Consider the following 25,577-nt stretch of genomic DNA (forward strand, 5'->3'; position numbering starts at 1 on the left):
TCATATTCAGCAATAGCATATTAAATAGATCAGATTTTGTTTTCCATTAGCATTATGCTTTCTTTAGATAATTATCTAAACTTTCAAAAGATCTAAATATATTCAAGTCCTATATAACTAAAACTACTAAAGCCAACATATTTGGCTTATAATTTCCTTTTTTAGAATAATTTAAAGTGCTATAAGCAACCTGGCAATCAACACTTTCTATAAGAACAAAACTACCTTTAAACATTAATTTACAAGATAATATACAATGTTTATTGGAATAGCTGAAATTTCAGCACAAGGTCACTGTCTCATGTATAACAGCAGGATTCTTTTTTTCTTTTTGCATAACATGAAGCTTTGAGATCAACTGATGAATGACCGCCACAATGGCATATTATTGGTTTCCTACAAAAGAGGATAAGAACTACTAGTATATTCTATCTTGTCTTTTTTTTTTTTTTGAGGTCACTTGACAGTAAGTATGCATATTCAACAAGTCTACTGAGTTACAATATTGTCTACTATAATCATTGCCCTTTTATAACAGCAAATGCTAATGGTAGTAACATATACCACTCAAAAAAAACACACTTTTTTTTTTTTCCTTTTGAACAGGAACCTATATTTTGGGAGTTGGTGTGCAACAAGGCTAAAACAACAGAACTATAAAACAGTATATCTGACACAATATGTTGAAGAAATATGCATCTGTTTCATAGTTTTTGTACTTATGATAATGCCCTGCTAAGCTACAAATACGTAAATAGTATATTTTCTTGCTTGATATATTAAGTCCAGTAGAATCATCAAGTTCTCATTCTCCTTTGTATTTTATAACTTTATCAGATAATCCAACCATGAAAGCATATGCCCAAACCTGCAGATCATGTGCACTGTGGACTATCACAACCAGAATTCTCTTCAAATTTCATTTTCATTAAAATGAAATTGAGAATACCTGCAAAATTAATAAAGAGAATGCTGTAGTGTGAATTAAAATTAGAACTCAGTGGTTTATGAAATTTATGCAATATTTTGGCATGTTTTTTCCTTCACAAGAATGACTAAGTTGAGCTTGTTTAAAAGTCACCTGTGCCAACCTCCAGATACCTCACAACATTATCTAGTCTTCATTCCCTCAATGCCCCAATTAGACTGCTCTAGTAAAACAATCAATAGAGTTTTAAAAATAATAAACCAAAAGAGGTCAAAAAAAAGAGCACCATCCTATTAGGAGACTCAGATAACATGGACTGTAGATGAGGTGGTCAGTATGATTCTAATGCTGCCAAAATTCTGACAAAACCCAAGCTGTTATACTGCATGGACCCACACCATGGTCTAAACCTAAAAAACCCTGGGACAGAAACATGATTTTAAAAATAAATTCCAAAATTATAGCTGTAAAAAATGGTGATACGATTAATTTTAAAGCACAAGAGACATGTTACATTGTATTGCTTCTTGAACTTTCCAAACAATGCTTGTCCATGTCAGGTTTGGGCCATTGTCCTGCTAAGACAGAGAGCATTACATTTATTCAAAAGCCCAGATTTCAATGTCTTGAATAAAGAAATCTTCCTTCTTAGAAAGTGTATGATTCCCAAATGTTTTACAAGAATGGCTTCTTCCATGGTAGAGATCTCCATCAAGCCAAAGGGCAAATTCTCCCCTGCAATATATAAAAGAAAAGTTTTAACAATAATCTCTTAATACTTATGCTCTAAGTTGTAAGATAAGTATTGCAGAGGTTGTAAAATAATAATTTAAATGAGACATTTCAATATTCAAAACTCTAAATTAATCATTAATTTTTTTCAAACCCTTTCCTACTCCTTTCCACACTGGTACAAGGCAATTTTGTTTTGTTCACATCCCATTATAAAATCACTTATTACACAGATTAAGTAACAAAATGAATCCTCTAAAATTAACTTTACATAGAATTCTTTTGAGACAGATGCCGCTTTGTTATTCTTTGCCTGGTATTATGGGTTTCTCTTTGCTAAATGGTTAATATATCTGACATGAGTTAAATATTTAATATATTTAACATGAAAACTCCCTCTCATCTAACATTAACATGTGTGGTTAATGTAAAGGGTTCAATCTCCAATTCACAACTGAGGAAACTCTAGACTTCAGTTTGTTCAAGGTCCCATATGTAACATGTGTAGAAACCAGAATCTAAATCAGGTCTAACTCCAAAGCCTATATTTAGTCCATCACATCATGATTTAGGTTTTGGGGCTCCTGTTTGGAATTCTGGAATATTAAGTCCATGTACCTGTAGGTTTCTGAGCCTGTACTCTCCTTCTCCAAAGACTGTAAACTTGTCTTAATTTGTTATCAAATGACCCAATGTTTAGTTTAGCTTGCTGCAGTCCTGTGGTATAATCAAAATCAAGTTCCAGCAGACATCTAACGACATTACGTATGTTATTTTCAAAGATTCAAGGCACCCTTAACAGTTTGAAATTCTCAGCCGTTTGCTTGTGAGGCCTTCCTGGAGAGCTAACTGAATCACATGTAAAACTACCATGTGGGGTAGGGCTGACTGACTGCCTGCACCCCACCAATAAAAAAAAGGTACAACTGGAACATGTAAACATATGCGGATTCCAACAACTAAAAATAACATGGCTTTTAGTTATCTGGTTATGTCCTTCAGAGAAGACTATAATAACCATGGTAATTTTTTAATAACTGAAATCATGTCTTCCAAACACCTATCTATACAGAAGTTGTAACAGAATTTGTTAGAATCACTCAGGATGATGAATATCCTTGCAGGCTAACAAGATTCTGCAGCCTGAATAAATTATTATATAGCCTCAGCTGTGGGAAACAAATAATACTTTTATAAGTTTGGGAATTATTTAGCATACTTTATGTCTGATCCTGGAGGACAGACAGAAATACCAAAAGAAGGAGTCAACCTTTGTTAATAAGCACTATTTGAAAAGTCTAGGCTAGGAGGAAGTAGAGCAAACTACTTCCAAACACTGTAAAGACTGAATGAAGTTGGGATACCAGAATAAATTAACGAAAGTTCTCATAGTGCTTGCTATGCAAAAGAACCAAATCAAATTAATGACTGACACATACCACTAAAAATAAAGCAAATAAGAAAACAAATTCTGAAAATCTGGGGGGACGGGGTGTCACAAATTCTTTGTAGGAAAACAAATTTCTATTATTCTCTGACATATCAATCCAAATAGTCTCCAGGGTAGAATAAAAACAAAACAACTGGATCTTTTTTATACATTGGGAGAAACAACATACCATTAAGTTTTTTAAAAAATTTGAGAAGGTCTAAGGTATTAGTGTATTTCATTTTCAAATACCAAGGAGTCGCTCTACTCTAAAAGATGGATTATAAATAAATAAATTAATTAATAAAAGATGGGTTTTAATCAAAAGGGAATCAACAGCATTTTAAAATGAATAAACCAATATCTTATCAACAGTTTCACATACTACACATAAGCACCTTCTTGTGCTTATATATTTTCTTAGTCATACAAATTAAGATTCTAATGTCAAAACTTTATTACATTTTATTTATTACATATTTATTAAATTTTATTTATTACATATTACAAATATTACATTTGTGATAACTGATTTTATAAATAACACAGATAGTTTCTTTAAAAATCTCACAGTAAAATGTTCAAGAGACTTACCCTCCACCACCAAAAGCTAGTGAATCCATGTCTCCTTTGATAAAAAACATATTATCTCCTGTCCACTTAAAGACCTACATAAATAAAAAGAAAGCTTTAAATATGTAGATGAAAATGGTCACTATACAGAGTTAGTTCTCCTAAACCCCAAGTACTTAACAAAGCCTAGAATGACAGTAAGAGGAATAATAACAGTAAGAACAAAAGACTGGGCAGAAGGGTCTAGTGCTTTGGGCTTCAGTATTTGTATGACTAAGTTGAAAACCACACAACTTTCATTTCCAATTACTCAAATCTTATTATCTCTTTACACATACTTCTCTTTTCTACGTATCTATCAAGAATTGGATGGTTACTGAAGTTGAAGAAAGCAGAAAGATCAGTTTAAAAAGTTGACATAGATGCCATTAACTTTTATTTTAACATAACATAAATGTACACTAATTTGATAATACTTTGATACAAGGCCAAGGTCTTTTCTTTGGATACAGATTTGCCTATCATCATTCTTATATAAGCCCACTACATGTTTATGATTTCCAGTTTCAATTTTTGTTAAAGAGCAGTGAGAACATAAAAACACTTAAGAAGTCCAAGAGCAAAATTTCTAGATGTTCATAGTCTTAAATATTTTTTACTAACCTTCCATGGGAGTTTTACCTAAACCTAATACTATAGCAATTTCTAGCACTACACCTCACCTTTATCAACTTTTTCCTAAGTGTTCATTATAGTTTTCAATAAAATAAACTTTAACACTCACTTTTTCATAGTTACAGAACTTCTAATTAATTACATTATCTGGTAGAAATGGCATAAAAAGATTTAACTATAAGCACAACTGATGCTTAAAAAATCTGTAACAGGGGCACCTAGGTGGTTGAATCGGTTAAGCCCCGACTCCTGGTTTCGGCTGAGGTCATGATCTCACGGGTGGTGCGATCCAGCCCCACATCAGGCTCCAGGCTCAGTGTGGAGTCTGCTGCTCTGCCTCTCTCTCCCTCTGCCGCCACCCCTGCCCTGCTCACACTTTGTCTCTAAAATGAATAAATAAATCTTTAAAAAAGTCTGTGACAATTATAAACTTCCACTTAGCTGTAGGCATTGGTTATGCTTTATGAGGGAATGGAAAGCACTGGTTAATCTGGTGAGCCTAGTTAAGCACAAGTTTGTTAAGAAATTGAGCGTGTTATCAAACCCTTCCTATTCTGCTCATTATAGAAACTGTTTCTAAAGACTACTTTTTTAACCAACTGTGTTGATTCCTTTTTTCAAGATTATAATTTCATCTCAGGAAAGGTTTCACACACTGAACTTTAACGTACCTAAGATGCTGCGATGGCAGGCAATGCAATGTTTTAAACAGTCAACATATTGACTAAGATTCATGTACACCTTTACATTTTAGATCTTACTGGCACTGGAATGTTGTCAATTTAAGTGAACCAAGCCATAATAAAGAAAAAGAAAGTCAGGTAATTAATTGATTTAAACCCAAATGATTTATTTTTTAAGTTTTCAATACTTACATCATGCAACTTAGTCACTGGAAGTTTCTAAGAATTTCACATTGGCAATTCAGAACAGTAATAACGATACATACTCCTTACTGAGACCATGATGTATGTCTGGCACTATGCCAAGTGTTGTATATATAATTCTCATTTAATTTTAAACAATCCTGTTACATTTTATGGATCCCATTCTATCCACAGGAAAGTTGAACCTCAAAATGTTCAAAAAGTGCTAAGTTACAGTTAGTAAAATGTTCAAAGACTAAGTTGAAAGAGATGTTAGTAAAAGAGATGAGAGTCAAACACAAATGTATATGACTCCAAGGTGCATATTCTTTTCATTATGCCATCTCTTTATAAACTTAATATGGGAATAACTGTCCTTACCTCAAACTCTGGACAGAACGTAAAAACAAAGGTCTCTCCAGTACCATAAAAGCCATCACTCACTTTAAATGGCTCAGATGCTAATGCACCAAAAACCTAAGGATTAAAAAAAGGCATGTTCAATGACATGACTATTAATTTGCTTCATTAAGCATTACCTCATTATTTAGGTTTAAGTAAGATGCAAAAAAACTCAGAAATGTAATATAATTTTATCTACTTCTACTTAAAAAGGGAAACATGATCAGCTGTTACAAAATTTTCATTATTGTTTAGTCCAAAGCATATCAGTTTCTCAATGGGAAATTTTTCCTAGGTTTGAAATCTAAAAGGATGCTTATTATAACAATTAAACAATCTTAAATTATTATAACAATTAACAATTTTCAGAAGAATGTATACACACAATGCAAGTACAAAAAGGGTAACACATTACAGTGGGATTACAGGATTTAGAAAAGCAAAAACCCTTCTGCATAGATAAACATTCTACTACTAAAAAGCTATATGCTCTTTTTGTCTTCGTTAGACGATAAATTCCATGAGGGAAGGCCTCTGGTCTGAATTGCTTGGACCTGTAACGCTACACTCTTATACAGAACAAGATACACAACATAAATAACCTAAAAAAAGAATGAGTGAATAAGGAACTGGGACAAGTTATTTCAATGCTCTGTGTCTAAGTTTCCACATCATAAAATGGGAATGTAGAGAGTTTTATAGATGATTTCTATAGTCACTTTTACAGTCTTAATTTTTAAAATAGACTTCTTATTGAAAGGTGTATGTTATATATCTATGTTTTATATAAATATAAAATTTGTGTGAAATTTTCACAAAGCAAAGTCCCATTTAACCTTCATTTAGACCAAGAAACAGAACATAATCAGCACTTCGGAAGCTGATGCCTTGTGCCTCCTCTGCATCACGACCCCCACTTGCCCGAGGGAAGCTAAATAGCCTGAACACCATAGATTTGTTTTGCCCCTTTATGAACTTTCCTTAAATGCAATAAGATAGTTACTCCTTAGTGTCTGATTTTCAGCTCAGTATTACGTCTGTGATGTGCATCTATGCTGTGGCATGTAGCAGGTGGTTCCTCATTTTCATGCTGCAATTACCTTTCACTGGGTGTATAACTTTGGGGAAGTTGATGAAATTCTTTTAGTCATAGTTAACTCTTCTTTAGAACAGTGATGATAACAGTATCAATCTCATAGGGCTTTGATGACTAAATAAGATAATGCGTATCAATGATTAGCCAAATGTGTGGGAAAAGCACAATAAAGGTGTCAGTAGTAGTAGTGTTTTGTTTTGTAAATTAATATTGCTATTTCATCCTCTCATTACTCTCCCATCCAAACTAATTGACCTGAACTTGATGTTTCAGGAACAAACCAATATTTCTCTTGCTTACCTATGGTTTTGTTCTTCGTATCATCCTCACACAATTATCTTTAACTTTCAAAACTTTACCTCGGCTTCAAGACTGTCCTTTCACCCTGTCCATGAACTTCATTCTTATCTTGCCCAAACAGATATGAACACCACTTTTGCTTTCCTAAGTTCTCACTACATCTGATATATTTTACTTGTTCCAGGTGATACAGGTATACTTAAATGTTCTTTTTTACCAGACTACAATTCCTTTAATGCTTCATGTTCATATCTATCCTCTGTAGCACTCAAAAATAACTTGTATATTAGAAGTACTCAATAAAATTATCAGTTAAACTTAATAAAAATGTAATGAAAATAATTTTTATCAAAAAATGTACTAAATGTTACTTTTACTGTAATCTCTTAAAGGGTAAGGTATCTATGTAGTTATTTTTCATACCTGCCCATCACTGTCTTTAATCACCATCAGCACTGGGGTGTCTAAACCTGTCATTGTCCGATAAAGGGTCTTCAGGCTTGTGCCATGCTTCCCGGTGCCATAAACAAGGGTCCATGGATAGCCAATCGTTCTTGGTGGAAGATGTTTGGTAAGCTTTGAAAAATAAAATGTTAACCTTTTACTTGATAGCTTATTGTCAATGTGCAAGCTAGCAATGTCAGCTGAAATGTAACGGTACTTCATAAAATGTAGGCTACAAAAATAACAGGAGAAATTGTTCTCAAAGATACAGAGATGCTTGAAGAATAACTGTACATTTCTCAGCATGAAATAGTAATTGTCCACCAGGAACATGCCAAACAAGACATGGATTAGAAGAGAGACAAGAAATAGGGATTACTTACTGTTTTTACCCTCTGTATTGAATTAACAAAAATACCTGACTGGACTGTTAGCTTAATTATCAACAACCTCTCAAATAATGGGCCCTAGAAATTAAGCTTCAGCATTTTATAGCTGTGTAACTTTGAGCAAGATACTAAACTTCTCTATGCCCCAATGTTTTCACTCATAAAATACGCATAATAATATCCAACTCTTAAAGGTGCTGTGAAAACTACATGAGATAATTACATAAAGCAAGTAACCAGTACACAGTAAGAAATTAAAATTTTGGCTATTACAATGTCTCATCGAAATACTTATTGTTTATTTTAATGTCTGCTCCTAATATCTTCTATTACACTAGTTGCTATATTTTGTTTACTTTTATTCACAGGAAAAGAAGACTAATAGCAGTAACCCTGTTTCTTTAGTTTTGAAAACAACTGAAAAGAGGCTCTTTTACTCTTCCAGGCACACACTCAGAAATGCACATATGTGGGTATGTCATACCTTTTCAATTTGATCTGGCAATAAGAGTTCACTGGGATCACTTAGGTTTGGTCGAAAAGATTCAGACTCCAGGTCTGCTTTCAATGGAGCAATCTGCTTTGAATTTAGGTCTTCCCTTGTAGTAATCTAAAGAAGTAAACAGCAGCAGCATGTTAACATAAAATTGCAACATGCATTAAACAATTTCTGCCTTTTGAGAGAAATAAAACTTTGTACCTTAAAAAAGTGGGCTAACACTTTAATTTAGGATTTTAGAAGGCCATCAAAAGATGCTCCATCTAATAACAAGAGTATATCCAATGTAGAAAAAGAGTTTTTAACAATAAGCAGACACTTTTCTCAACCACTAATGATAGAAAGGTAACGATTAACACCCATATTTCTGTGTGAAAGGGAAAGTCACATGCAAACTTTAATTTTCCTGTTGAAGGGCAAAAGTGAGCCAGGTAGCTACCTTGCTATTTATCTGTGCTACTTAAAATATGTGGGATTTTTTTTCATGGTAAACATAAAATTTGCCAAAAATAATTAAGAAAACTTTCTGGGTGCCAAAATTTTAATTTAAAGAATGATCCAATAAAAAGTATAATTTTTCATCAGTATGTGTGCATATACAGATTTATTTGCTTCACTGAAAAATTACCATTACTTAGAAAACGCCTTCCTTATTTTTACTTTCGAAACACTTTTTTAAATAGAGCTGGACCACACAATAAATTTAATTTTTTCATAACTTTATCTTAAAAATTAGATATTTGTGATGCATTAAAAAAGAATATATGCTTTTGCATGATGGAAATCACCTCTCTGATATTCTTAAAGTGATTAGAAGGTCAATTAACTAAAAAACTTGGATACAATCTATTCTGTTGATACTTTTTCATATTTTATTATTAATTAATAATTTTATAAAATAGCACCATTATTTTTAATATATAAAATGCAGTAACATTAGGAAATAAAAGATATAAAACATAACTATTATTGATGAAACTTTGAAGTTGGAAAACAGAACTCTATTTGGAGCAGATAACTAAAATGCAGCAATGCACAACGACCGATTCCATTAAGAATGAAATCTTGCTAAATTATTTTGTTCCTTTAACAGATTTCTTACCAAACCTAAACAGAATATATTTTCAACCAATACATGTTCTAGAACTGTATTGCTTTTTGATGAAAAGTTAAACTATATTAATTCTTTCACATCATCATGTTTTACCCTTATTCTGATGATGTGAAAGGTTAAAAAAAAAAAAAAAAATCCAAGGCAGCATGAGAAGCATTAAAAGAAAAGTTCAGTAGTTCTAGCACAGCCATGACAGCGTATCTTATTAAGAAGAGGAAAACACACAATACACAAAACTGAAAAATGAGTTCAATTGTATCACTTTGTTTCTAAAAAAAAAAAAAAAATCACAAAGATTATTTCACGGAATTTTAAATAGTTTATCTAATTCTGATGTCTAGGGTATACTATTCCAAAGTATCTCTAATACCAACCAGGAATATCTCAAAAACAAAAGCAATTTATCTCATTAAAATATTTGATGTGGGGTTGATACAACTGAAACAACCTTAAAGAAGAGAAAATATTTAAGTCTTGCTATTCATTAAAAGGTTTCCAATTGTCTGATAGTACTTCATCTTTCAGATCCTATTTAGTAAAGATTCAATCTCAAACCCAAAACATTCTTCCAATTTTAAAACTAAATGAACACTCCTCATTGACCTAAGAAACACACAGTACTGAGAACAGTTCTACAGTGACAGAAAATTCCTCTGAATATTTTTAAAATGAAAAGATGACAGAAAAAATAATCCCAGAACTCTTCAAGGCAAAACTGTACTCTTGTAATACAAAAAAGGAATTTTCTGATGGGTTTATTTTAGTGCTGCAGTCAAAACAAATCCTTTAAAAATGAGATTTGCCCTGACGAAAGACACTAAAAACAGGGAGTATTCAATCTCCGGAGGGGTTTAAACTACTGAATGGGGCACCTGGAGACGTCTGCAGAGTGTGCGTAGTTCTTCAGTATTTAGAGCATCGATCCTGCGGTGATACTCAGCCACTGATACTACCTGAATATGGAGACAGGAAGACAATAATTCCACTGACAGTTGAGAAAAAGAGCCAAAACAAAACAAAACAAAAAAATGGAGAAATTTAAATGGAGAAAGAGAACTGTAATCAGGGTTTCTTTCCCCACTCCATGCTGAAAATCCAGGAGATACTGATATCAAGCTACAGTGAAATACACATGAATGAGTTTAAAACCACTACATCCAACTGGCTCACAATATAAGGTTTATGAACTGCTTCATATAGCCAGAATTTGACTGAATAAACAGAATTATAGTTGCTTATAAAGGAGACACTACAGAAAACAACATGCTTTGCTAACATCAAAGATAACATCGAAGATAACATCTAAAATCATAATGATGGGTATTTTACAAAGAAAAGATAGTTTTGACTCTCCCCTCCAAATCAGTTTAGCTCAAACATTCTATCCTAACGGCAATGCTGGAAGAATTTCTTGTAGGCAAAGGTGAGAAACATACCCACGCCATATGATCTGTATCAGAAAAAAAGGGAGGGAGCAAGAATAAGAAATGAAGTACATTAAAAAACCTAAGATAGTAAGAACAATAAGCTCTAGAAAGTAAAAATTAGATTTTCAAAAGTGTTATCTAATCAACAGGACCTTCTCAGGCAAGTCTACATCAGTCTTTCTACAGGACTCTTTCCAGTTTTTGTCTTTGTAGTATTTCTTTACGGTTAGTACTGCAACAGTTATTTGTGACTAAAACTTAATAACTTTCCTACATTCCGAATTCCTAAGAAAAATTCTTTACCTTCTTTAATTGCCTAGACCAGTCTCTTACATAATGCAGCTGAAAGCCATATATGAAGAGGAAAATTATTATAAAAAGTCCACAAAAACAGACAAGTTTCCTCAGGTTGATACAACAGCTACAGCTTTCTCAGATCATGACCTAATTCCTAAAACAGAAACCATAATATAGTGAACTCTGGTTGTGCCATAAATATGTGCTGACTCTCCTGAGCTACGACAGATTGCTCTTGTGATCCACGCAGCTGAACAACTGGCTCGGAAAGAGCTGACTTCTAAGCTAGGTTTTAAAAGGCATCAGGGTAACTCTGACGAGTTATAGAAACCTGTTGAAAGCTAGGAAAGACATGAGAATAGTGAAAAGGACAGATTTCTGTTTTGTCATAATATTGACTTTTTACAAATCAACAATGCATGCAATGAGACAGCTGACCCTACTTACAAAGAAACCTAAAATGGTTATGATCTCTAGAGTTCTAGAGGAACAGATGGATCTGAGTTTGGGCCCTTCTTTATGTATTTCTCCATAAAACAATGGAAATAGTAAGGCCACATACAAAACACATTTTTTTATGAAATAAAATGCACATATAAAGGATTGAGTAGAGTGTCCAGCACATAGTAAATGACAGCTACTATTACTAACATTACTTTTGCTTATCATTTTTCACCAATTACCCTAAAGACTAAAGGGTAATGTCTGAAGAGCTTCCTTATTTATTTAATTTATGGATATTAAAATATTTCAGTTTTGAGAGGTCAACTATCTTGTATACTATGACTCCTCTGAAATTAAATTTCAGGATTAAAATATTAAAGGCCTTTCAATTAAGAACAAAAAAAAATTTCAATAAAGATGAAAAAGAAATTAGATCCTAAAAATTAAAAAATCACAGCCTTGTTTTTCTATGACCAACAAAAGAAATCTCCACAAAATATTAAATGGCCGGCTAGGTCTTTGTTTTTCCCAGGGTATTCTATCTGATCAAGTCTCCTAGCCAAGAGTTTTCAAATTATATGACTTGTCTACTCCTCTGCATTCCTTCTATCCTTCTAATTAACACTAATTTTATACTTATTTCTATTTAAGCTCCTTCTTTTACCATGTTAAACACATTTCTTTGCTGGAAGTAAAATTAAATTATGCTCACAAAAGGAATCACTTACAAGCTAACCATATCAATATCACTGAGTAGAAGTTATCACTGAGGGAACCATGAACTGCCATCCTAAGTATAAGCTTATGACATTTGGTAAAGTCACAGTTTCTTTTTAATGTCATAAATCTACCTTTTCTCATTCATGCTTTTTTTGTAAAAAACTGTATTTTGGGACTTACAAACTCATCACTTCCTCAATCCTGATATTTACTCAGGCTGTGATGAATAAAGATACAAAAAACTGTCAAAAGAGTCTGTGAATTAATAAAGAAAAAGGGTGTGAAATCAAATGAGTACAGAAACATACGTCATCTCAAAATAAATGAATAAAGAGATACAGATTCCTAGTATATATGATGTAAATGAATTAGTCTTAAATTAATTTTTATCCCTTTGGTAAATCATACTCCATGTACAGAATTTATTTACCCCAAAGATTAAATCTAAGTAGAAAATGGACACATCTCTACAAAATGTCCTACACCATACTCCCAGAGTGCAGAGCTGAAGAAACTAAGACCTCAATTAAAAATATATTCACTGTCTTGGCTCCTCCGCTGGGAGCCTGCTTCTTCCTCTCCCACTCCCCCTGCTTGTGTTCCCTCTCTCGCTGGCTGTGTCTCTCTGTCAAATAAATAAATAAAATCTTAGAGAAAAAAAAAATATTCACTGTCTTGCTAGAGTCATTTCTTGAGGAATAAAGTGGTTTGCATACATTGCCAAACCCCTCCTGTAGGAAGTACTATGACCTACTCTCTACAGAATTAAGTGCTACTCTCCAGCCTTTTCAGTCTTGACAAAGGACTCTCACACAGAGAAAGTGTTTTCCTAAGCATTTATTTTCACAGAATACAAATGTAGGGGTAGGATAAATACATCCATCTCTATTACAAAGGGACTAACATCAACAACCAGTACAGAACAAAAGCTAAAGCTAGAGAAAATGTACAGTTTCTGTCAGTCCCATGAGTAAGAACATGTTCTTCTGCTAGACATAAAGACCAATACTACGGTCTAATAGTCCTCCTTCCAGGATGTTGGGTATTTCCCCAAGATTACCCCAAAAACAAAATAAAACTTCCCCCAACTTCCTGGCAAACTAACAAAAGTCTGATAGATAGCTGTGAATGTGCCATTTTTATCCCTTACTTATTTAGTAAAGGGAAATGGAGTAGAAAGACAAATATTACCTAATCAATGCCGTTTATACCTACTTTGGTACCCAAAAATATGTTTACCAAGGAGGAAATCAAAGTTGTTGTAGCTAACAAAAAGGCATACAACAGCATCCTTGAAATCACATAACCTTCTATACATACACAACAATGTCTTTATTACAAAATAAGACCTGGATTATGTTAAAACTTTGCTCCTTTTTGCCCTAAATTACTGCTTTCAAAAATAACACTTCATGGGACTGTAATAAATAAGGTATAAAGGAAGCAAATAGAGAATCATAAATTAGCCAAAAAACAGAATAGAGGGAAAAAAAGATGCAATCCACAGTGAACTGAAAGTAGAACATATTATCAAAATTTTGATTTCAATAAATTTATATTTACAATTACTTCCTCTTATGTATATTTGCGGGTGACTTAGATGTTCATGAGAAGGCAGATATATTCACTGTTCTTTTCGTCAAAAAGAAACCTGTTAACCACTCAAAACCATTCAATTATACTATGTGTATGCTGCTTTAGCTTTTTGGAACAATAAATATAAGAAGTCAATCTCAAAAGGGGAATAATCTTATTTTCTCCATAGTATATCAGGGGAAAAGAATACTCATTACATAATCTTGAAATATATAAATCCACTATTACAGCTGGAGACTTCAAAGCTCCTCTATCAGTAATTTACAAATCCAGCAGGCAGAAAAGCAGTAAGAACATAGTTGAATGGAAAAAACACCTCAATTAACTGGATCTAATTGAAATGTACAGACTACTCATCCAACAACAATAGAATACACATTCTTCTCAAACTTACATGGAACATTCAATAAGATAGACCACATTCTAGTTCAAAAAACATACCTTAACAAATAGGTATCATAAAAAGTATGCTCTCAGACCACAGTAGAATTAACTACAAACTGTAACAGAGAAATAGTGGGAAATCCCCAAATACTTTTCAGCAACACATTTCTAATTAATACACAGTGAAAAAAAAAGTCCTGGGAGAAATTTTTAAATGTTTTGAACTAGATTAAAAAAAATTCCAAAGTACTGAAATTTGGGCATACAGCAAAGACAGGAATTAGAGGAAAATTTATAGCATGGAATGCATATGTAAGAAAAGGAAAGATCTAAAATCAATAACCTAAGCTTTCATCTTAGGAAACTAGAAAAAGAACAAAGTAAATCTGAAGTAGAAGAAAACAAATAATAAAAAAAAATAGAGCAGAAATCAATGAGATTGAAAACAAAATCAATAGAGAAAAATCAATGAAACAAAAAGCCAGTTCTTTGAAAAGGTCAATAAATTGATAAACCCCTAGCCAAGCTAACTAAAAGAATTATGTCAGAAATGAAGAGGGGCGCCTGGGTGGCACAGCGGTTAAGCGTCTGCCTTCGGCTCAGGACGTGATCCTGGCATTATGGGATCGAGCCCCACATCAGGCTCTTCTGCTGTGAGCCTGCTTCTTCCTCTCCCACTCCCCCTGCTTGTGTCCCCTCTCTCACTGGCTGTCTCTATCTCTGTCGAATAAATAAATAAAATCTTTAAAAAAAAAAAAAAAGAAAAGAAATGAAGAGGGGCCATCACTGTTGATCCCATGGACATTAAAAGAACAAAGGAATATTATAAATGACCCAATATCCACAACTTTGATAACCTAGATGAAACTGACCAACTGCTTGAAAGAGACAAACCACCAAAACTTACACACACAAAAAAATAGATTAACTGAGTAGGCCTATATCGATTAAAGAAATTTAATTAATAATTATTAATCTTCCAAAACAGAAAGTATGAGGCCCAGTTCTATAGAACTAAAATGAATTAGTTACCAGAAAACATCAAAATACTCTATAAAAAGCTATGAAAACTTGCTGGATGCTATGAAAGACATAAGAATAAAAATATGGATAAACTGGACAGATTTCCATTTGTGCCATTATTACATTGACTTTTGCAAAGCAACAATGCATATACTATAGTAGCTGACTCTGTACTCTGTACTTACAAAGAAAGTTATGACCTCTAGCTCTGGGGCATCTGGAGTGAATCCAGATGGATTCACTGATAAATTCTACCAAACATTTAAGGAAGAAATCATGCTAATTCTCTATAGTTTCTTCCAGAAAATAGAGGCAGATGAAATATTTCCCAACTCGTGAACTAAACATTTAAACAGACATCTCACCAAAGAAGATATACAGATGGCAACGAAGAATATGAAAAGATGTTCCATATCATAAGTCATCAGGGAAATACAAATTAAAATAATGGGATACCATTACATACCTATTTAGAATGTCTAAAATGGAAAGCACTGACAACATCAATGCTGGTGAGTATGTGCAGCAACAGGAATTCTCATTTACTATTGGTACAGTGCAAAATCGTACTGCTGCTTTGGAAAAGTCTGGTAGATTGTTACAAAACTAAACATACTCATATAATCGAGCAATCATGCTCCTTGGTATTTACCCAAATGATTTGAAAACTTATGTTCACACAAAATCTGCATGTAAAACAGCTTTTTATTATAAGTGTCAAAATTTGGAAGTCACTAAGATGTTTTTCAATAGGTGAAAGGATACATCCAGACAATAGAATATTAAGTCAGCACTAAAAATAAATGAGCAATCAAGCCATTAAAAGACAGTGAGGAACTTCACATGTATCTTACTAAGTGAAAGAAGCCATTCTGAAAAGTCTACATATTGTGTGATGGCCACTATATGATACTCTGGAAAAGGCAAAACCACAGAAACAAGATAAAGATCAGTGGTTACTAGGTATTCAGGTAAAGAGGGATAAAAAGAGGCAGCACAGAGAACTTAAAGGGTAGTGAAACGATCCTGTATCATCCTATAATGGTATATGTCATTCCATAAAATGTACAACAGAAAGAATAGAACTTAAGGTAAACTATGGACTTTGGGTAATAATAATGTATAATATTAGTTCATAAATTGTAACAAGTATACCATACCAATACAAGATGGGAATAACAGGAGTACTGTGTGTATGTTGGCGGGGGGAGGGGTATATGGGAGCTCTGTACTTTCCACTCAATTTTTCTGTAAACCTAAAATTGCTCCAAAAATAAAATCTATTAATTAGAAAAAAGCAGGGGAAGGATAAACACAAAATTTGGGGAGGTGGTTACCAATTTGGGGAAAACATGAAATAACACAGAGAGAGAAAGAACATATAGGCTGATAAATTGCTTTGGTAATGCTCTAGTTCTTAAGTTGGGTAGTGGGATCATAGATACTCATTTTGTTATTATGCCTCCTAACTTGCATATGCAATAAATATGCTTTTCAACTACTAAGTCAAATGAATAAAGAAAAAATATTCTACACTGAATATATATGCATACATCTTTTCAGTTAGGTTGTTGACTAGAAAGCAGATGTTTCACATACAATAAGATGTATATAAATACTAGTCAATAAATTTCCTGTGAATAGGTACTATAGGTAGGCAACACAGTATAGCAGAAAGAATACTGGGTCTGGGTACAGACCTCTGCCTTAATTTTAATTCTACTTTTTACTAGTTTTGTGAACTTGAGCAACTGCATTTAATCACTCCATTTCTATGTCTTTCAAACAGAAATAATATTTTAAGCACTTTATGAGAAATAAATGATAATACATTTAAGACATATATCAAAATAAACACTGACACATTAAATATATAAAATAAATGTTAATTCTCTTCCCCTGATTATGTTGTCAAGATTTTGAGAGAGTGTAAAGAATTTAAGGGCATAGGCTAAAGCCAGAATGCCTGGATTCAAACCATAGCTCTGACCCTTATGGGCTGTAGTATACTGCCTTTGTTTCTTAAAATGGAGATGAAAGTAGCAATTTTCACAATGAGGATTAAATGATGTTAAATGTTTAGAATAATATAGTGTTATTAGTATACAGCATTAGAAGTAATTATTTTTCTCATTAACATGATTATTATCTTGAGCCAAAATCACTGGAAGATTTTTACATTTAAAGTAGCTCTTCTTATGGTCTTATTCTTGCGGAGATGTAAATAATTTATCATGGGATTTTTTTCTCCTGTTTTCATACATGAAAGCCTAAGTACAAAAAAAAAATCTGTCTTGTCACATATGAGGGCCTAATATAAAAAAAATTGACTAAATTAATGAAATATTGAGATAAAACAATGCTGCTATATGTAATGATTTGTGACTTAAATCTGAATAAGCCTAAATTCTTATTATAAAATAGGCTTATAACGCTCAAGCAAATTACAATTTATTGACAGACATTAAAAAGCCAGGATACAGCATACAGTTACAATAAATATACAAATAGCTTCAAATAAATAGTTAGAAATTAAAGTTTAGGTTGTTTGTCAGAATAAACTCTAAACTGGACTTAAAAAAATAAAGACGGGAAAGTTAAGCATGCTTCATCAATACGGTTCTCACTGAAGCTAAATGGCAAAGGTTTAACTTCATTCCATGTATTTTGGAGCATATTTTACGTATTAGTTATTAGTTAATATCTCTGAGCCTTAAATTAACTCATTTGTAAAATGAAAATAATGAACATCTGGTTAACACACAGTTACTATAAGGTGAATTATGATACTATATACCTGAGCATTTAGAAAACTGTCCTGGTTTACATAAATAAATAGCCATATTAACAGTAGCTATAAGAGAGTTTATCAATGAGGTTTATAGATACCATTCTACTAATCAGTTGAGTAACGGATATGATGAATTGTGAAAAGCTACAAAATATTTGTTATTCTATAAGAATCATTTTCTATTTTTGGTTTTAAAGCACAAGAAACCCTTTTCAGGCAAAGTCTTATTAGGGAATCTCAATCTACAAAAAAAAGAATTGCTATCCTTTTAAACCTTATTTTCTTAAGCTTTTCTCCTGCCTTACAGCTACTAGGGTATCCACTCTAAAGCAAGAAAAACAACTAGAAAATCAGATCGTGAACTTGTCTACACGTCAAAACACATCACACTGTATTGTCTGATTTTTAAAACCTCTGAAATACATCCTGGTGAGGTAAGGAATGTGACAGTCAAGCTGTCTCTGTGCTCCATGACACCTTAGTTCAGTAACCACTTCATACCTGTTTCCTCATCTTTAAAATGGGGAGTAAAGCTGATTCGGCAAGGTTACTGTGAAGGTTAAATGAAATAATATATAAACTGTATGTACGGGCAAAGCCGAAGACCAGTAAGGAGCATGCACTCTTGTCTGACAAAACCACGTAAGAGCTTCCTATGAGGGTAAAAACAGGAAGCGCTGAGTGTGGTAAGTTTGTGATGCACATTATGATGACCCATAAAATTCTAAACAGGCACAATTGGGTTTGCCTGTTTTTTAGAAGATTAAACTGTATTAAAGTCTTAGTAAACTAATTATAAACACTTATTTGAACTGCAAATAAAAAAATACACGAATGCTCCACTGTTCTTAGTTGAAAAAAAAAAAAAAGCTGTGTTAACTGGCTATTCTGATAAATCTGGTCAAAATGTTAACAAATTAAATCAGATGCCCACATCCCTCTGTGATGATGTGTCACATGAACAAAAATTTGAAATTATTCAACTTAAACATAAAAAGACGTAACAACGTACTCTCAAGCCCAATAAAAACACCAGTTGAAACAATTCTGGTATTTTTACATGCTTAACATTCATAGGTGGCAAGCTGCTTTGGGGGCATCTTCCAAAGTCACTCTTGGTTCTAAGTATGTATCTAGCTTTATTTGGATAACCCACAATTACAGTGAAAATAAAATTAATATTCATAAGGCAAGTTATAATCCTGAATTACAACAGAAAGAACAATTGGCAATACATTTTTTAACAAATAATGCACACATATTTTTACTGAAAAATAAAAGGATTCTCAAAATAATAAGGTTGAGATTTTTCTTGACTAGAGAGAGTATCTTTTAAAGTTTTGTATTAAGTAGCACTGATGGAAATTTAGGATAACTTAAAAAAGCCTTTTCAAGATTACCAAAATAATTGTCTTAATACACAATATTATAAATGTATCTAGTTTGGGATTCAGTCAATAAAAATTAAAGCTAATTCACTCTGATTGTTCTACTCAACTTATTTTTAAGAAAAAAATTCTGAATATTTTCCTAAAACAGCTTAAATTAAAAATTAAGGCAGCAATAAAGATTTGATAATTTCCTGTTGATATAAAATAGGAAAGCCGAAATACTTTTACAAAACAAAATTACAGTCTCTTATTCATTTCTTTTTGAAGATATTTAGGGTTAGCAGAAAAAAACTTAAAGGTACTTTTCTGTAATCATACAACTTTGTATTCTATAAATATTGCCTCTGCTTAAACTTTCAGAAATTGTATAATTTTGCATCATGTCACCATAAAAAGACTAGTAAACAGAGAAATTGAAATCATTGACTAAAATTTACCAGAGTGTATTTATGATTAATTGGTTGATGTCTTCTCCCTTTTTTCCCATACCAGAGACGAGACATTTCCTTTCCAGAGCAAATTAAGTTATAACAAATCTCATAAGGACTGTTTTAAAAAGCATTCTTCCTCTGTTAAAGATAAATTTTCAGCACAAGAGCCCTACTACAGTGACAAAACAGTTTGCTAGAGACAAAGATTTGATTGACAAGACAGAGAGCTAATCACTAAGTAGTATCCATTGCAAAGATAGTTCTGAGTGGAGACTGTAAAGCCAGGGAGGGAAAAGGAGGTTTCCCATGTTGAAGTTTGGTTGCACTGTACCCAAATGTGCAAAAAAAAAAAAAAAAAAAAGGCTCAAAAGTTTAAAGACACAGAGCATGTATTTGCAAACACCAGTACACTAAGAAATACACTAAAAATATCTGTCATAAAAAAGTACTAAGTGCAGTTTCCAGAGTCCCTCCTAATGTACACAAATGATTTCAACTAATATTTTGTTGTTTTGCTCATGCAGTCATACATCTACCCTTTATTTAAATCTAAAATTCCAATAAAATGTCATCTGTGAGCAATTTTTAAGCAATGAGACATCCTTTGAGGACCCTCCAACCCTCAAATTTTATAGAATGCCTATGTAAAAGTGAAGCCAATCCACTAAAAAGAAATCCTATACAAATATTCAAGTGACCTGAAAATTCACCTGTTTATATATAGTCCATTTTTATTTTTATTTATTTATTTTTTAAAGATTTTATTTACTTATTTGACAGAGATACAGACAATCAGCGAGAGAGGGAACACAAGCATGGGGAGTGGGAGAGGAAGAAGCAGGCTCATAGAGGAGGAGCCTGATGCGGGGCTCGATCCCATAACGACGGGATCACGCCCTGAGCCGAAGGCAGACGCTTAACCGCTGTGCCACCCAGGCGCCCCTATATATAGTCCATTTTTAAACTGCATTTTCTAATACCTAATTTCTTGAAAAGGTACTTATAATTACTATACCTACATAGACTTCACTAATCAGTAGTATGCTGAATATAACCAAAGAAGTGAACTTTGAAGATTAAATATTATGGCTGTAAATTAAAACTCCCTAGAACTCAATTTTAAGTAGAATATCAATGCATAATAGTACGCCTGAATATTTCTTCCATTTTAAACCAGCTCCTCCCCAGACACCTTGCTGTGTGTTCACACAAAGCTGTACACACACTGAACCACACCCACAGCTCTACATCTTCTCCCACATTCCATGATGTACATGCACAGAACACAGCACACTCCATACTAAATATCCTCCCTCCCACTCACACCAGCTACTCCCCCATCTCCCCAACCAGCCCCACCACACTTACCCTCAGATCTCTCTCCCACAGTCCCTCATATGTACATTCTATCCCCACACGCATCTTACCACACATTACACATAGAGTGTATTGTGGTCACTACCTCCCCCTGTCATGGCACACCCCAACAACATTACATAATTTGGTTGTGGTGGGCTGCCGTTTTGGAAACCTATTATTACTTCCAGCCAGATTTTCTAAAATAAAAAATATTATATATGTACCCAAATGTGGCTGAAATACATACATACATACCCCAAGCACAGGGCAGCTTATTTTGCTGGTTATCCTGTCAACACCCATCTCTGCACCTTCTTCCTAATACAGCTTTGATTTTGCTCAAGTATCTTTTCAGCCATGTTTCTGAGAAGTCTTGCTCTCTATCTGGGAAGGATGGGTCCTTATAGATCTAAACCAGTGGCTCTCAAATTTTAGCTTGCATCACAATCACCTGGAACATTTGTTAAAATACAGAATGCTGGGCTCCAAAACCAGTTTCTGATGAAGGAGACTGGAATGGGGTCTGAAAATATGCATTTTTAATAATGCTGCTGCTGCTTATGGTCTGGGGATCATACTTTGAAAAACAACTAAACCACAATGAGATGTCACCTTACACATGTTAGAAAGGCTATTATTAAGAAGATAAGAACAAATGCTGGTGAGGATGTAGGGAACCCCTATGTACTATTGTTAGAAATGTAAACTTATGCAACCATTATGAAAAACTGTATGGAAGTTCCTCAAAAAAATTAAAAATAGAAATATCATATGATTCAGAAATACTACCCCTGGGTATTTATACAAAGAAAAGAAAAACACAAATTCAAAAATACATATGCATCTCTGTGTTCACTACAGCAGTATTAACGATAGCCAAGATATGGAACCAACCTAAGTGTCCATTAATGGATGAATGGATAAAGAAGATGTCACACACACACACACACACACACACACACACACACACACACACACACACACTGGAATACTATTCAGCTGTATACAAGAATGAAATCTTGCCATTTGCAACAATATGGTTGGACCCTGAGAGCATTATGCTAAATGAAGTCAGACAGAGAAAAATACTTTACGATCTCACTTACATGTGGAATTTAAAACAATAATAAAACCCAAGGTCACAGATAAATAGACTGGTGGCTGCCAGAGGCAAGGAATTGGAGGTAGGCAAAATGGGTGGGTGGGTGGGGGTGTGTGTCAAAAGCTACAAGCTTTTAATTCTAAAATAAATATGTCCCTTGGATTTAACATACAGGGTGACTATAGTTAATTCTGTATTGCATATTTGAAAGTTGGTAAGAAACTGTATCTTGAAGTCCTCATCACAAGAAAAAGAATTACAATATAAGGTGACAAATGCTAACTTTAGACCTACTGTGGTGATTGTTTGGAAATATACACAAATATCAAATCATTATGTTGTATACCTGAGACTGATATGCTATGTATCAATTACACCTCAATTAAAAAACAACTGATACAAGCCTGATACAATTTGAGCGTGGTTTTGTTTCTTTTTTTTTTTTTAAATATTTTATTTATTTATTCGACAGAGATAGAGACAGCCAGCGAGAGAGGGAACATAAGCAGGGGGAGTGGGAGAGGAAGAAGCAGGCTCATAGCGGAGGAGCCTGATGTGGGGCTCGATCCCATAACGCCGGGATCACGCCCTGAGCTGAAGGCAGACGCTTAACCGCTGTGCCACCCAGGCGCCCCGAGCATGGTTTTGTTTCTTGAAGCTAAATACTTTCTAATTAATAAACACAATATTTAGCAGACATAAAAAAATGAGCTCAGTAAATCTCCTTCTTGCCCTTTTTTTTCATAGAGTTAAGAAAACATAATTAGGTCATTTAAATATTTCTAGATATCCCAGAGCTTGAAAGAGATCTCAGTTTACCATTAGTGTAAAATGACAGACTATAAAATGAAGCACTTTTTAAAAAAATATTGTATTTATTTATTCAACAGAGATAGAGACAGCCAGCGAGAGAGGGAACACAAGCAGGGGGAGTGGGAGAGGAAGAAGCAAGCTCATAGCGGAGGAGCCTGATGTGGGGCTCGATCCCACAACGCTGGGATCACGCCCTGAGCCAAAGGCAGATGCTTAACCGCTGTGCCACCCAGGCGCCCCTAAAATGAAGCACTTTTAAAAACATAACCAGTTTAAAGGGTGAACATAATTTATAATTCAACCTGTTCTCATGATTCAGATACTCAATAATCTCTTTTCCTCTACTTTCTTTATTGGTGCTGAAATTATATCTGATTTCCTCTGAGTTGGGAGTGGTTTACCAGGGGCAATTATACAAAATCCACCTTATTCAATATTTAAGGTAATATTTTAGAATTTTAATATTTAAAATCATTAATTAGTTGTTCATTGCTGGTATACAGAAATACAATTAACTTCTGCGTGTTAAAAAAATTAGTCTGTCATTCATCCATTCTGTCTCTTCTCACAATCCATATTAAATAACATTTTGTATTTTTAATGGAAATTTGGTACCTATAACTTTTGGCTAGTTACTAAGGGAGAATGTCAACAAATCAAAACATTAGTTCAAAATTTTCCTGAGGTAGATAACATCCTAAGCTAACATTTTTATTAGTCAAAACAGACCATGTTAGGCGTTACTGAGTGCCAAATGATAATGTAAGAAAATTTATGAACAGTCTCGAACTGGAGATCTACTCTGCAACCCAGTGCCTATAATAATACTGTACTGTATACTTGAGAATTTGCTAAGAGGGTAGATTTTATGTTGTGTTCTTATCATAAAATAATAATAACAATTATAAAGCGGGTAGGAAAAAACTCTTAGAGATGATGGATGTATTTATGAGTGTGGTGATGGTTTCATGGATGTATACTTGTCTTCAAACTTATCAAGCTGTATATATAAATATGCACAGATTTTTGTATGTCAATCCTACCTCAATAAAGTGATTTAAATAATACTTAATATAGAAATATTATTTAGGACAATTTGTATTAACTCATATACTCTAATTGTTTTGTTTAATTTGGAAAATACTTCTTTAAGAACTTAAGAAATCTGTGTCTGCAACAGATATATTGACAGTCCCCCAAATTCTAATTGTTTTTAATGCTTTTGATTTCTATCCTTTTGTCAGATTTATTGAATTACTTTTGGAGTTATGGTTTGTAGTACTATGTGATATGATCAACTTTAAAAAGTATATTTTTCTTTAATTGTCTTTATCTAAGATAGATGACCTCTCACTCAATTTAGTGACTTAGACATAACGAGTACTTTCATTTTGAACAAAATCAATTCTGAATGGATTTTACTGGCTAGGCTGAGAAGTGATAAGGAATTTTGCCTCAATTTCAATGTTAGCATTACTTTTGCCTTAATTAAAAAAAATCCTTCTGTTTAATAAAACGAATATCAGAATATCTGACAGCTTAAGAAATGATAATCACCAAATAACTGAAGTCATCTCAAAAACCAAAAATCAAATGAAATATATTTTTATTAATACTTTGGCAAGTATTTGGCAAATGAGAAATGAGAACTAAACCCGCATGATATACTTCTAATTATAATCATTACTTTTAAGAATAAGAAATACTATTATGCCATATAATCTACTGGCACATAATACTAGTAAACTCATATTTTAAAATTTAATCAACAAGTATAAACCCGGGAGGTAAACTTCGAAATAAATCGATGAAAGCTAATTTAATAAAGTCAATTTCTGAATTGGTTTTATCATCCTAGGGGCACTGGATGTCTTAATTAGTAGGTTTGGAATTTGAAAGACACTGAATTGTAAGTGGTATAAAATTAACTTTTTTGCCACTTCTTATCCGAAAAGGAGTGAAAGTCAACTCAAAGGAAGTGGGATAACAAGCAATGGTAGCTTTAAAAGCTCCATTTTTGAGATTTCAAGCAGCAAGACTGGCATGCCCAACACCTATGACACTTTGAAACCCAAAAAAAACTTTCACAGGATTCTAACAGAGTCTCTAAGACTATTAGTGACTATTAGACTGATAGACTATTAGAGTCTATTAGAGACTCTCAAGTTGGTATTTGGGGTCGAGGGTGAGAGCCTGGGGGGGTGCAGTCACTGAGCCCTGTGGTACCTGGTGACAGGCTAAAACAGACTTATATATTCCTGTAGCACCACTTCTACTACATGATAAGAAATTTAAAAAATTCTTTTTATGTTACATCAGATAAATTAAAAAGATGAATGCAAAATTCACATG

At 33.3% G+C, this 25,577-nt stretch overlaps 1 protein-coding gene across 9 annotated transcripts in view; it reads right to left on the reverse strand.

The window, feature by feature from the left end:
• Positions 1-426: 426 nt before the first annotated feature.
• OXR1 (oxidation resistance 1) overlaps positions 427-25,577 on the reverse strand; it is a 433,246-nt gene continuing 408,095 nt past the window's right edge. For 5 of the 9 annotated variants that reach the window (XM_045805802.2, XM_045805807.2, XM_045805806.2 and 2 more), the window contains 6 exons: positions 10,320-10,400; positions 8,319-8,444; positions 7,425-7,577; positions 5,585-5,680; positions 3,684-3,757; positions 427-1,663 (listed from right to left, as the gene is read on the reverse strand). In XM_045805802.2, coding sequence (XP_045661758.2) covers positions 1,528-1,663; positions 3,684-3,757; positions 5,585-5,680; positions 7,425-7,577; positions 8,319-8,444; positions 10,320-10,400 — 666 coding nt within the window. In that variant the 3' untranslated portion in view covers positions 427-1,527. Of the gene's footprint in view, positions 1,664-3,683; positions 3,758-5,584; positions 5,681-7,424; positions 7,578-8,318; positions 8,445-10,319; positions 10,401-19,957; positions 21,284-25,577 lie in introns of those variants that run through there. The other 4 variants (XM_045805804.2, XM_045805805.2, XM_045805809.2 and 1 more) reach the window with 3 other exon arrangements.

The sequence above is a fragment of the Ursus americanus genome, chromosome 9, assembly GCF_024610735.1.
Source record: "Ursus americanus isolate L20-20 chromosome 9, mUrsAme1.1.p, whole genome shotgun sequence".
Lineage (NCBI taxonomy): Eukaryota > Metazoa > Chordata > Mammalia > Carnivora > Ursidae > Ursus > Ursus americanus.